The sequence below is a fragment of the Meleagris gallopavo genome, chromosome 1, assembly GCF_905368555.1.
Source record: "Meleagris gallopavo chromosome 1, MGAL_WU_HG_1.1, whole genome shotgun sequence".
Classification (NCBI taxonomy): Eukaryota; Metazoa; Chordata; class Aves; order Galliformes; family Phasianidae; genus Meleagris; species Meleagris gallopavo.
Window position 1 is genome coordinate 117,981,162 of NC_139404.1, and position 14,573 is coordinate 117,995,734.

Here is a 14,573-nt window from a genome sequence, read left to right on the forward strand (position 1 = left end):
TCCCAGCTCCTTGAGCCCTTCGCTGAGAATGGCCTTGGCTCTGTGCAACATTGCTTAGCAGCACCTATAAACATTGATGTGTTATCAGCATTGTTTTTGTTCCTGGAACCAAAACATAACATCATACCAAACACTGAAGAAAACAGTTCCGTCCCATCTGAAACTAAGACACTTGAAAAGTTATCTGGGATAAAAGCAGTTTTCTCCAAGCTTTCCCCTGGCTGATATTTGAAATTTGCTGCTGATTTTAGGAGCATTGAATTCAGTGACCTAAATAAATGTGGCCTATGAATTTCTGTTATGAAAATATCATAACATATGTATGAAGGCAAGTTCTTTTCATTAATACCTAATTTTTATGACCTGTGCTTTCCAAAAGAACTTCAGTCTGTTGTGTCCAGTCAAATGATTAAAAAAAATAGTTTGGTTTCAGTCAGAAGTTCTGGAACAACACTACATGTTTTGTAGTGTGCTCAAATGCAAGATCAGTACCTTTTTTTCCTTTTTCTTAATTTTTTCTGAAGTCAGCACTGAGAGCTGTTTTCTGAAGAACTAAAAACCACATTAAGTTCTTCCTCATTCTCATATCATGCTTGAATGCAAAGTCAGATGCACTGTTGTGTAGCTGATCTTTCTCTCTCTAAATTAGGTAACGTGGTAGAAAATACAGGCTTCCTAAAAATGTGATTTGTGAATATCTTTAGTGAAAAACTTCATCTTTCTTCAGTTTTTCTCAAGGAAATATCCTTAAACATGGGGAGCTATATTCAACCATAACAGCATTACCATTGCTGAGTTTATTGAATGTAATCTTTCTGTCCACTGAGATTACAAGTAGTTGCAAACATTCTCTTTTGGTTGTCATAGAATCACAGAATCATTTGAGTTGGAAAGGACCTTCAAACATCATGTAGTCCAAGTCCTCTGCAATGAACAGGGGCATCTACAGCTAGGTGAGGGTGCTCTGAATACAGTTCAGCCTGTGCAGTTGGGCTCTCTAGCAATGAATTCATGGCTTATTGCAAGCAACCCTACCTATTTTGTGGTGTTAGGAAGGTGGCTGAGAGACAGGCAGAAAGGGACACTATGGAGGAATGGTGGAGTTGAATGCAACTCCAGATTTGCGTTGCTTATCAGAGTGGTAGTTTGAGAACGTTATTTAGAGGTAAATATCAGTACTGAAATTCTTGAGATACTTTACATGCTGCTTTCAAGTGAAAGGAATGACTGCTTGTGGAAAATAACTTTTCTTTCCTTCCTGTGATTGGTCTTTCCTTTTGAATGAATTTATGACAGCATTCCACAGAAACTGTTGGGTTTTTCAAAAATCAAATGTTTGGACTGATTTGAAACCACTCAATTAACACAGTCAGGGGTCTCGAGGGGTCATGGTTACCATGTATTCATACATTTAGCTTGGGAAAAAAGATCTACAAATCAAAGATGACATTAAAATAAGTTAACATGAAATGTTATTTAAGAAAAAAATGTATATTTTTCAAGAGCTCTACATTTTCGTGTGGAAAAGGCTTTTGAAGTTGTCTTTAACAAAAGTGTATTTAAATTTCACAGAAAAAAATGCAAATTAAGAGAGACAGATGTGGGAAAGAAAGAGGAAAGGGGAGGTAGCAATGATGTGTATGCAGTACATACGCAGTAATGCTTTTCAAGGGACTTTCACTGTGAAGTTCTGTCAGAGATGCTTCCTGTTCTCAAATCTGCAAAACAGCCGCTCTGAATTTTAATACAGACACACTTAAACACCCAAACAAATACAGGTTTATACTCTTCTTATGCTCTGCAATACAGCATGCAAGGCGGAACAGAAAAGGTATTTGTGATTTATTTTCTCTGTTCCTTTTCAGTGCTGATTAATCTGCAGCTATGGTCAGCTGGAAGGTTTTCTGGGAGAAGTTGTATAAATCTGAACGCATTGTTTAAGGTGTAATATACTACAGTCAGTCACTTGCAGATACCTTGTCTTTGTTCGAGATACTGATGCTGAATTTATAAGAAATGTATGAAATATGCATCTGGCCATTGTCTTTTCTGCTTTCTTTATATTTTTGGGTAGGGAAATGTAAGTGGGAATGAGCAGAGGTGGTTGTTCTGCTCCTAGTTATCTGCTTTACTGTTCATTACACAGTCAAGGTAGAAGGTGTAATTACAGTGCTTATTTATATGGTTTCAAGTTGGTTTTCTGCATCTTTCTAGACTGAAAAGTTCAATGTGAAATCCAAAATCTGTACTTTTGTAACCAAAAAATAAAGTAAATAGGGATGATACGTGCTGTATTAGTTTTTCTCTTGTATTTCTTTAAGAAACGGCATTAGGAGGCAGTTGGGAGGCTGTTGTTTTTTTCTTGGTCTTGTTTTAACCAGTTCCTTGTGTAAGTTTGCACTGCAGTGTAAAACTGAATTTGTGAGTGCAACAGCAGCTGAGGCAGTTAAGATTTTGCTGATAGCAGATGGAGGTGTAGAAAGCAGGAAACTGGGTGCAGTGCCATGACTGCCTGTTTTAATTTACGAAGCCAATTCTATGTGGGATGAGACAGTGTTACCCTGGTAAACTGAACTGCTGCGTGTGACAACCTTCAGTCTTGCCTGCTCACCAGGGGACCTGCAGATATTGCCAGAACTGGGAGGGGAGGGATTTTTGTTTTTTTTTTTTTTTTTCAGATTGGCAAGAAGTGTGGTTGTAGTTATTTTTGAAATTGTTGAGTATAGCTAGGTTTTTAGAATCAGTGAAACAGGACAGGGGCTTTGTGTAACTACACTGCTGCCTCAGGTTGGAATGGCAACCTGTCTTTGTTAGTTTTACAAGCAGGATTATAACCTTTCTGGACTGCAAATCAGCTGTGAAATTTCAGAGGTGTTGTTTGTAATACACAGGGGAAATCTTTACCTCTTGCTTGATAGTCATTTAATTTTCTTCTCCTTATGTTTTCTTTTTAACCTTCACAACCAGAGGTTCCAGAGGATCATAAGCGAAAAAAAGAGGAATTCCTTGCAGGAAGCCTGCTTTTGTTTTACCTTCCTCCTCAAACTCTATGCATTCCATTCCTGGAAAATGTACTACCCATCCCTATTAGTATTGCCTAACACCTTTCTAACAGCTTCCGTAGCATTTGGCCTGTGTGTGTGCAGGAGCCCTTTAAATCCATAATTGGGCTCTTTGTAGGAAAGGAAAATGTTCCCCATGTCCCAGAATGCTTCTGTCTTGGAGCAGGTTTAAAGAAGGGCAGCAAGGCTTGAAGAATATGCCCTATGACTGAAGGAACTGGGGCTTAGTCAGGGAAAAAGGAGGCTGAGGGGAGACCTTATTGCTCTCTTCCAATATCTGAAAGGTGCTTACAGTGAGAATGGGGTTGGGCTCATCTCACTGGTGATAGATGACAGGACGAAGGGAAATGGCCTCAACTTGCAGCAGGATAAGTTTAGGTTTGGATATCAGGAAACACTTCTTTACAGAAAGGGTTGTTAAGCACTGGAATAGGCTCCCCAGGGAGGTGGTTGAGTCACCATCCCTGGATGTGTTTAAAAACCATTTGGATGTGGTGCTCAGGGACATGATATAGTGGGGAGTTGTTAGTTAGGGTAGTATGGTTAGGTTGTGGTTGGACTTGATGATCTCTAAGGTCTTTTCCAACCTGAGTGATTCTATGATTCTATCCCTTCTCTGCCTTCTGCTCCCAGCTTTCTGGCTGCTGCTCATACCCACCAGATCAGAGAGCCCCCTGACTCCTGTCCTTCCCTCCTGCTTTGCCACTGCACTGCTACCCCGTTCATGCCTTTTCTCCAGCCCTTGTAGGTGCTGCTCTCCTGAGTGCTCTGAATACCTGTTAATTAAGTGACATCATAGTCAGCCTTGCTGAAGCAGCCACTTGAGAAAGCTGTTGTATCTGCTGAAGTACTGAGGTTACATGCAGACTAAGGGAAGCAGTGTTATTTCCATTTGTGCCTGCAAAGATACTTCCTTTATGGATCAGTGAGTTCTTACAGGGTTGTTTTGTTTTGTTTTTTTTAACTGGCAGGAATTAGCAATTCAGTTACTCAGATGTTTGGGTTTTTTGTTTGTTTGTTTTTAACTGGAAATTTTACTGGAATGTACTGTCTGTGTATTTGTCTTTATGTAATATTTTAGACTGTTGTCATGGTTTTATGATTTTTGGTTATCGGTATTCTACATCATAACATCATGTAGTGCACTGGCAGTTAAAGAGTTAATGTAGTGTCCCAGCTATTTCGCTGTCTTGGAGGTGAAAGCCAGGAGTCCTAGCTGCTTCTTCCAAATTCTGACTGTAGCCTGTTAAACCATTAAGACCATTATTATGGAGAAACACAAAATAACAGAATTGGTGAAAGAACCTTTCAGATAGGTTCCATCATGTGAAAATACTGTTTCTGTCAATGGCAATGAAGACGTTGTAGAGAGAAACAGCATCTCTGACGTTGTTTGTTGTTGCTGTTGCTACTGATTTAGCAATGGTGAAGGCAAAACTAGTTAAGTCTTTCTCCTTCCAGCCCTCGTGCCCTGAAAGGCACAGATCCACCAAGCCAGCTCTGTACCATGGAGATACAGTTGAGGACTGACTCAGTTCTTCGAAAGGAATTCAGCACAGAGCAGCAGCACAGCACCAAAACTGCCTGCGGGGCTGTGCTGGGTGCTCCGAGTGCGATACAAAATAATGCCACACCTCAACCTGTTCATCTGGCTTCTGGAGGTGGGGATGCTCCCGGTGAGGAGGCTGCCTTGGGTGCTTGGTTTGGAGGTGATGTGAGACTCCTGGGCAGTCGCAGAGGCTCACTGCCATTTCCCATCACAGGGAACTGGTGAGACTCAGCTGAGTGGGAAGGCAGCGGTGCTGATTGCAGAGCAGCAGAATGGATCCCGTATGTTGCTCACGGAGGCAGGCGTGGTGTTGGCCATCGTGGTGATGAGTTTGTTGGTTTGTTGGCTGAGCTTTGATCTAGGCTTTAAGGAGGGGAGTACTGGAGGGGGACGGAGCGGGAGGCAGGGTTGCTGTTTGGGGCTGTCAGTAGTTCCAGGCTTTGTGAGAAGCAGCTTGAAGATCTTATGGACCGTGCAAAAGGAAAAGTATTTTAAATGCATGCAGTGGTCATGCGCTGGACACAGTAATGTGAAGCTTTAGTGTTAATGCTTTTACTCGCTTTTGGTGACTAGTATTTTGTTTTGCAGTACATTAGTAAGCATCTGAATTGGTAGTGTTGGTTGTAATTATACAATTGGCAGAACTAGTGTAAATTTCAGAGTTCAGAAACAGAATGTACTGCTCTTCATTCTTCTTGGCAGTGTTTTTTTTAGTCTGTGTTGCAGTTGCTGATGTTAGGATATATATGTATTTATTTAAATACACGTGAATATACCTGATAATGTTTCGCTGATGGTTCAGTGTAGGTAGTATAAATTGATGTATTAAGGAAACTCAATTATTTCCTGGTTTTGCTCATGTTTGTGTTTTGTAGCTTTATGAAAGAACTATTATTTCATACTGAAAAAGGGACTAAGCGCTTTTTTCCCCTTTCCTCCTCTTCGGCTTCCCAAGGCTCCAAGCCACAAGCAGGAAGAGAACCTAATCAGAGCCTGAAAAAAGGACAGAATGTGCTAGCTAGAATTTGTCTTCTCAGAGATGGAGCAGTAATATCATACTTAGAACAACTGCTGTTTGTTTAGAACTTATATATATCTTACTATTATTTGGAACTGTGTATCATGCAGGGAATTCAATTTTTTTTTTGGCAGTACCTCTTTGTATCTGTAAGTCTTACAGAATTGATGGCATTTCTTCAACCTAGTCCTAGTTGGGAGCAAAGATGAGGTGTCCTGACCTTATACTTTCTCTTGAAGCCAATATATGTAATTTTTCTGGCAACTTTCCAAGGTCCAGATGTTTTTATTTTCTCTGTAGCTTGTTTATGTGTGAGGGGATATGTTAGTAGCCTATGCATTTTAGGTTGATTTCTTTCTGTGCTTGTTTTGGCAGTTGTTCTTGCTGTTAGAGCAGACTGCTATGAGAAGCTCTTCTTTGTAGGTAAAATCTGTAAGGTGCTTTTGAGCATAGAAATGTCATTAGACATAGTTCCGCAGTTTTGGATTTATGGTCTGTCTGATTTTTCCCTACAGGACAAAGCTCCCAGTTAGAATTCTTAGAGTAGCAGAAAGCACGAGCACCTAGAAACTGAAGTTCAGTCCCACAGCTCTTCGAAGCTAGCACGAGATACTTGCTGACACTTCCACGTTTTGTTGCAATTTAAATACATGGCCTTAAGATGGATTGACTCAACTTTAGGAAACATTACCTGATTCTGTTGCTTTTAATGTCTGTTTGCATAAAAGGATGTAAGAGAAATAATATTCTGAATGCCTGTGGTGAGGCTACAGCACATATTAATTAGGAAGAGTTGTGTTTGCGTTGAAGCTTAGTCTGATAAATGTTCCATTCACTCCATTAGAACTATGCCAGCCTGTATCTTAACTGCATCTACCAATTACCTTTAATTTTTATTATTTAAGCATTAAGAATGAAGGAAGAGAGTAATAAGGATGTGTAAAAAAGGAAAGTTGTAGAGGGCTGTGAAACTGTCAGCCACTATAATGATTTGGTGACACTGCTTCTGAATATTCTTCTCCTTACCAAGTGCTGTAATTTCTGAACAGTAACTACGTGTGGTTGGAGAGAGGGTTGTTTAGTGCTGCTGTTCTTTTGGTTGGTTGTTTTTTGTTGGGTTTTATTTAATTCTATGTACAGAAATAGTGTTTTTCCCCCCAGAGTATCATGTGTGGATCTTTTAAGAGCTTTTATGTAACAGTTTCTATGCTTTTCTTAAAGTTCATGTCAACTGGAATAGCAAACACTTTGCCTTTTTTTTGTTAGTGGAAGAAGCGTGGCACTTATTAGCTGTCTGGGTATACAGTGTCTGCAAATGTTGCACTTCCTTCTTAGATTTTGGGGGGCAGCTGGCAAGCTAATGTTGGAGACCAGATCCTTAAAAGTTCTCCCCTCTCCTGCCATTACCCAGTTATTTACTTTTTACTAGAATTTCACTGATGCTGCTAGCAAAATTACTATGTGTCAGAGCTCTATATTAGAGCTGTTTAGGTTTATAATCAGCAAATGTTGCTCTCTTCAAAGCTGGAAAGAGATAAGTAAGTTTCTCAAACCATTTTTTTTTCCTTACTCTGTTACAGCTATATGAAATATATTATTACTTTATATATAGCCAGTGTACTCATTCAGTTGTCCTTGGAGATGACAGAAGTGCAAGTAAACTACCACCTTGTAACATGATGAATTATTTACTCTGCTTCAGACTCCCAGTTCAGTGATGGATACTTAATGTCAGTGGTCAAGATGGAAGGTGATGAGGGATGGAAGAGAAGAACCTGCACAGCATACATTTTTAAACATATGTGCCTCACGCCCAGGGAGAAGAAACAAGGCAAACCTGCCATTATTATGAGAGATGTGATGGCATCTACTTTTATTGTTGTTTTTTATTGGTGGTAGTGTTGTGTTTTTTTTTTTTTTTTGGCCAGAAATATTGAGACATAACTGCACCACAGGTTACTCAAGACTGTGCAAGTACTGAGGGTATGCATGTGCTGCTTAGTAGAGCCTTGGTTTCTCTATTGCTTGCTGCACTGGGACCCACTACTCCCTTTGAAAGATTAACTCCACACTTGAATTCTCTGAGCAAGCTTGCAGCCTGTCCAGAGGCTATAGGCCACTAATATAAAAACCCCTAATTATACACCCAGTTTTCTGCCAACAAAAAACTTCTCAAAAACAGCAACTTCTTTTATAACTGTCATGATTCTTTATAGTTACTGCTTATTGCCATTGTTGTGGCTGGTTCGTGATAACCAATTTAGCTAAGCCTTGTTCTCCCTTTCTGTCACACTGAGTTTTGGATAGTCTACTTTATCTGTAATTTACTAAGTAAATTACTATTTACTTAGTAATTGATAATGCAAGACAAGCAGAGCCCCCTTTTAACTGGAAATTATTCTCTTCCTACAAGAGCATAGTATCATCCAACTTTCATTTTGTGTTTACTGGATTTTTAGGTGTTTGAAGATGGGTTTTTTGTTTGTTTTGTTTTTGTTTTGGAAGCTTGCCCTGAGCTGCTTTGCCATGCTGCCTCTAGAACTGCCCATCTTCCCATCTTCCTTCATGCTGCTTTCAAGTTCTGCCTTATGTGGCCATGGCAGATTGGATACGTGGTTGATATATTGGCTTCCCCTATTGCCAAATCACTGGCACACTTGAGTTCCTAGTAGTTGTAGTTAGGTAGAAAAAGATAATATACAATTGCCTTTATAATTCTCTGATGTCTTACGTCTCAGTTTTATTTTACTGTTAGGCACAAAGACAAAATTCAAGCTATTTGTTATTTGTACATCCTTCTAGAAAGAGCTGTTTCCTTCCCTTGCAATAAGGAAATAGAGGAAACTTAGTATTACCATGTTAACTGTTGTGAATGACAAAATATATCTAAAACTTACAGATCGAAGAACTACCTCTACATCTCAATGAAGCTTTCAAAAAAACTTGTAATGCTTTACTTTGGTTTTAGGGAGGTTTGCTTCTTTCTTTGAAAAAATTGATGAAAAAAAGAATTTTCAAGTATAACCACCTGAAATGCCCTGCTGTATACATACAGAAGGGCACATGATTATTTGTTTTCCTCTATTCCCAGACTGCTTTATGACCTTCAGTTGATTCTTAATGTTCCATGGTGCACTTTTTTGTATTTATCCTTCTTTGATTCTGTGAGACCTGTGCTTTCAAATTGAAAGTAACTGAAATCCTATGGTCATGAGTTTGTGTTGATCAGGTCTCATGAACAGGTTATCACAAATAATGGTGGTTAAGTCAAAAACAAAAACTGTTTTTCTGCTGTTTTCTAAATGTATAAAATGATTGAAGTCCTGGAAGCAGTGAAGACTGATGCCAGCCTGTTGTGAGGCATCACTTGTATTTTTCCCTGCAGAAGGAAAAACTGAGCACTCCCAAACTGAAAAACTGAGGGCACATCCTTCTAAAAACTTGTACAGAAACAACTTCCCCGTACAAGTTGTTCACTGAAGACGATGGAATGACTAGGATTGAACTGCCTACATGCACTGGTTCTTGCAGGACTGAGCATTGTATTTCATTGTCATTAACCATTCTGCTGTTGTATGTAGAAAACCTAATTTCTGAATTGTCAGCCCATGTGTTTTTAGTGGGTCATTTGAAAATCTGCAGCCTTTCAGTTAATATGAAAAGTTTTAGAGAATCTAGGTGTACTGCCTACTGAATAAATGAAGGGCAGAGAATGCCTCATTGAACTATTGAACTTATCCCTACTCAAAATACTTTCAGCAGTACATTCATGTGCCTACAGTGGACAGGCACAGTGTGTATACGGGCATAATGCACATGGTGTGTAAGAACACTACATCTACAAGTAGAAAATATACACAAGTTAAAGTACTGAAATGATTTTTAAACAGGGATGCTGGTTGTCCATGTGAAGCTCGAGGACAGCCGCAATGACGCCCTTGTAATATTGACCCCCACATTTCTTTGTGCTAAGATTTTTACCTTATTTCATTAGTGAATGTTCAGATATTTATAAAAGTATGATTTTTGCTTGGTCCTTTTACAATGAGTATATTCCACTCCCCTGTAGTTTTCTGTGGTTCTTGTATTTCCATTAGACATTGCCCTTGTCTTCCCACTCACTCTGCAGCTTCTGCATAGGTTTTAATTGCTCATAGTGTACAAATTATAGGGCTGAAGAACTCTTTCAGGACTTCCTTTACTCATGCCTGGAGTTGCTTGTAATATGTTGATAACCTGCTTTCTCCTTTCAAATTGTAGCTCCAGTGAAGCTGAGCTCTATAAGGAATGAGAGAAAGTATTTATTATGGCTTTGTTAGATAGTGCTTTTTATTTAAAGACTGGTTATCTCAGTGAAGGATTTCTGGGTCATGTCTCTGAGCCTGTCTGTATGAAAATGGGCTACCAACTACCATTGAAAAATGTGTGTGGAGGGGCAGACAGGGAGACGGGATTTGAGTTTTAACAACTAACACCGTCAGTGTTTCCTAATGAGTGTTAACAAATGCATTTGTTTCCTAGTGATGTTTTCAGACATTCATAAAGTGAAAACAAGATGTGCAGGGAGAGGCTAAATTACTGGCTTGCATTGTTGGCAAAATTGGCTAGTTTTCCCACACTCAGAATCCCCTCATCAGATCTGGCAACAAGCAGCAAAAGCAAAGATAAGTAGTGGTTACAAGCAATTATTTTTAGTTAAGGCTCGTTAATATTAGCTGGTTAGACTGCTTGAGAGAAAAGGGAAGTTCACATCATCAGAGCATGAAACATTTTAGCAAGAGTAGACCTGAAATTGAAACAGCAGGATTACTGCTGTGCTCCCATGATCCTAATAGTGGTGTGTTACTGAACTTCACCTCAAAGTAGAAAATTTTTTGTATTCCTGATATTCTTTTAGGAACATGCTCGTAAACATGTATTGTAAAAAAGGTGCCACAGGTATTAATTCAGTGAAAATAATACAGATGCTTTTTTAGGTGTACAAAATTACATTAACATTGCAGTAATTGTCCAGAAAAGACATCTGGTGCCACAAACAGAGCTTGATACTTGTGACGTTATTGATGACCGCTTACAGTATTTCTTCTTTTACACTGTGTGCCTTTCATGAGAACATACAGTGTGGTGTGAACATCTGCTGCAAAACACATAGCAGAAGAAAATACAAAAACAAACTGTTCTTTGTAAATCTTATGGGTGAGGAAATGCATTGCGGTAGCTTCTTGCATCTCATTTGCTCTGTCTGTACTGTTCTTTCATGGTGATGTCTTAGTATAATGTGTTACCAGAATGCTCCTATGTGCATTGCCACTTAGTAAAACCATGTACAGCAAGCAGACAGGCTATTCCAGTAAGAGCTCAATCAGTTAAACCAGTTTAGCTAGCTTAATTATGAAAGTGGTGGGGGCTCCTGCAGGTTCAGTTTTACAAATCATTTGTGCCGTCTTCCAAAAGCAGCTACACTGGCAGAAGTTTGAAAGTAGGTACAGTTTTAGGAAATCCCCTTCGTTGTTTACTTGTAACGTACATAGCATATTTTTGCAATACAGTGCCTTTTTTCTTTTTTTTTTCTCTTTCCCCTTTTGAATCTTTTTTTTTTTTTCCTTCTATCCAAGCAATTTAATGCTGTCCCTCTTAGCTAGCTTAAATACATTTATTAGCTACCTGCCTCATTACTTGGTACATTTTCTGTACTCTTGAAAGACAGAGAAATTTAAGGTTTGAATTCCGTGAGTGAGTAGAAAACAGAATGGTTCGTATCCAGATTTTATTGTCATGTGAAATAATTAGGAGTACTATGATAATGGCAAATGTTTAAGATACTGGACAGAATTTAACATCCTGGTAACTACTGTACGTCATAAAACGCTGTCGTAAACTTTTCTTTTGTATTCTGCTGCTCACAGGTGAGAGAACTGGGAAGCAATGATTGAATAGTATTATTATCATAGTTTTATAGGGTTTTTAAGTGAAAGAAATACCTACAATGTATCTGGAAAAGCTTCTTTGAAGTTAACCTGGTAAGCTAGCTTCACTGTAAAGACCATTGCGAGAAATGTAACCAGGGCACCCAGTGACATTGATTAAAATGTTAATGAAGCATTTCTGTGTGCTACACAAGTTGTAGCTATACTAGCACAAAACTGAAATTGTGTTCAGCGATGTGTTGCCTTGAAAGCTTCTCTCTGCTGTGTCTGTTGATGTGCAGAGACAAAAGTTGTGCAGTTTGTATTGCATTATATTGCTTTCATGAGATTTGTAAGGGTGAAGCTGTGTCTAAGTGACTGAGGAAGCACAGGTTAGATTAGGAAAGAAAGTAAGAGGAAAAGACATGGCACAAATTGGGAACAGGACAAGAGGTTTATATGCTGGACTTCTGACAGTGTTAGGAAAAACAGCGATCCAATATCTGCTGACTACATTATGCATTCTTTGGAATCTTTTCCAAAACCTTGCTGATATCTTGCTCATAGTCTGTAGCAGTTCCTTCTTTTTCCTAACACTTGCCCTGCTGGAAACTGTTCTCGTAAGTTGTACATACCTGTACATATACAGCATACCTGTGTTTAGGAAAGGTAACTTCTTAGGTATGCATTCTACCATACTGGCTTATGTTACAGGTTATTGTGGACAGAAAACTGGTTCTTACTGAAAGCTCTACCATGAAGTTCTCTTCAGAAAAGTTAGATAGATCCTCCTAAATATATAATACACGGTCCCTTTTTTTTTTTTTTTTTTAAATCTGGCCTTACAGGGTGTGTCTGTTCTGAAGCATACATTTTAATCTGAAAGGTGACAGTTTGCTTAACCACAACTGTCTAATCAGTGCTGTAATTGCTTTTGAATAGTTATGTCTTACATGACTTCATTTCCTCTTTCCCTCACATGAGTGCTTGGTCTGTGTTACAATTTATTGCAAAAGTAAAGATAGTTTTATTTGCAGTGTTCTGGTTTGGGGAGTCCTATTTTATTCTGTTGAGTTTCATTCAGTAAGTCTAGTTCATAGCTCCTTCCACAGTATAAAGCGTTCTGTTCTCCCATCCATCATTGCTGCAATCCTGGTATCTGAAAAACAAGTGTTATTTTCATTCCTACATCATCATTTAGGTAGAGTAGATGGATCTGATATGATGCATAGCCCAGAAGACAATCTTTGGGGAGATTTTTTTGTAAAAGAAAAATCATTGTTTCCAGAAACTTGGACAGTGTCCTTGAGGCCTACATAGAAAACAGATGTAGTTTGTGCCTTCAGAAGGAGAAGAATCTGGGGAACACCAGACTCAACATTTCCAAACATATAAAGGCCAAGAAGGCAACTGTGGAATTATCAGCATGTAGTTATGAAGGTGAAGTCATGTCTGGTTAACCTGAATGCCTTCTGTGATGAGATCACTGACTTTATAGGGATGAGACAGAAATTGGCATTGTTGATGTTAAGTTTAGGAAGGCTTTTGACGCCCTCCTATAGTGTCTTCATTGACAAACTGTTGAAGTGCAGACTAGTAAGTGGTCAGTGAGGTGGAGTGAGAACTGACTGAACTGCAGAGCTTAGTGTTTTGATGAGCAGCATGAGATCCAGCTGAAGGCTGAACTGGGTGTTCGTGAGAGGTGGGTAATGGGGGCTAGTCCTGCTTAACATCTTCACTAATGACCTTGGATGATAGGACAGAGCGCAGATGATACAAAACTGGGAGGAATGTTAGTCAAAGCTGCTGGTTAAGCCACCTTTCAGAGAAACCTTAACAGACTGGAAAAAATGGTCAGACAGGATCTTCATGAGCAACCTGAAATAGTGAGTCCCACACCCAAGAGGAATAACCCCATGCACCAGTATAGGGTGGAACTAACAGGCTAGGCAGGCAGCTTTGGTGAGAAGCACCTGGCGATCCTGATGGGCACCAAGAACTTAAGTCAGGAAGGTGTGCTTCCTGAGCTACATTAGGCAGAGCGTTGCCAGCAGGTTGAGAGAGGTGATCCTTCTTGTATACTGAGTCTGCTGAGAAAAACCTGGTGTGCTGTGTCTGGTTCTGCATTCTCTCATACAGGAGAGACATGGGCATGCTGGAGTGAGTCCAGCGAAAAGCCATGAAGACAAGTGGAGGATTGGAACATCTGACATAGAAGAGGCTGAGGGATATGGAACTGTTTAGCCTGGAGAGGAGAAGATTGAATGTGACCTGAAAATGTGTCCGAATACCTGATGTGGAGCCCACCTGCACATTAGAGCCCATCTACAAATTGATACACAGTGAGAGGATGAGTGACAATGGGCATAAATGGAAATACAGAAAAAAAACACACTTAACCGTATGAAAAAGAATATTTTATTGTAAAGCTGGTCATACAGGTTGCCTGGAGACATTATGGAGTGCCCGTCCTTAAAACCCAACTGGACACAGCCTTGAGCATCCTGCAGTAATTGACCATGCTCAGAGCCAGAAGGTTGGACTAGATCATTTCCAGAGGTGCCCTCTTGCTTCAACAATTCTGCAAATCTGTAAATACAGTTTTATTTCTGTACTTTGGCTCTACAGAGACAGTTCACGTATGAGTTAGTAAACAGGAGTGCTAGTTGAAATATGGAGGATAAGGCTCTGGGCCCACCTAGAGGCTGTATCTTGTGTACAAGGGATGCCTTTTCTGTATAATCCCATGGAGTGCTTGTTTTAGTTCCCACTTCTAATTTTATCTACATTTTTTTTTCCTTCAATGAGCAGCATTTTTCACACTCCAATTAAAAATGTGATGCCTTTCCCACTGCTTACACACACATGCACTTATGCCAAGAATAAAGAAGGAAGATTTAGTAACATTATGAAATTGTGATTCTTGAGGCATATGAATAGGCGGAATGGACTCCAATGCCTTTAGTTGTTTTTCTCTTTTATCTTAGCTTACTGAGTGCTTTGCTGAGCTTATGTGCAATGTGCTTTTGTCTCTATCC

At 39.5% G+C, this 14,573-nt stretch overlaps 1 protein-coding gene across 6 annotated transcripts in view; it reads left to right on the plus strand.

Annotated features, from left to right (window-relative positions):
- Positions 1 to 14,573, plus strand: part of SH3KBP1 (SH3 domain containing kinase binding protein 1) — a 225,486-nt gene that overhangs the window by 25,281 nt on the left and 185,632 nt on the right. Inside the window, exon 1 of one of the 6 annotated variants that reach the window (XM_085211171.1) lies at positions 1,796 to 1,831. The exons of the other annotated variants lie outside the window; for them this stretch is intronic. Coding sequence (XP_085067297.1) covers positions 1,811 to 1,831 — 21 coding nt within the window. The 5' untranslated portion in view covers positions 1,796 to 1,810. Of the gene's footprint in view, positions 1 to 1,795; positions 1,832 to 14,573 lie in introns of those variants that run through there. 6 annotated transcript variants of the gene reach the window in all.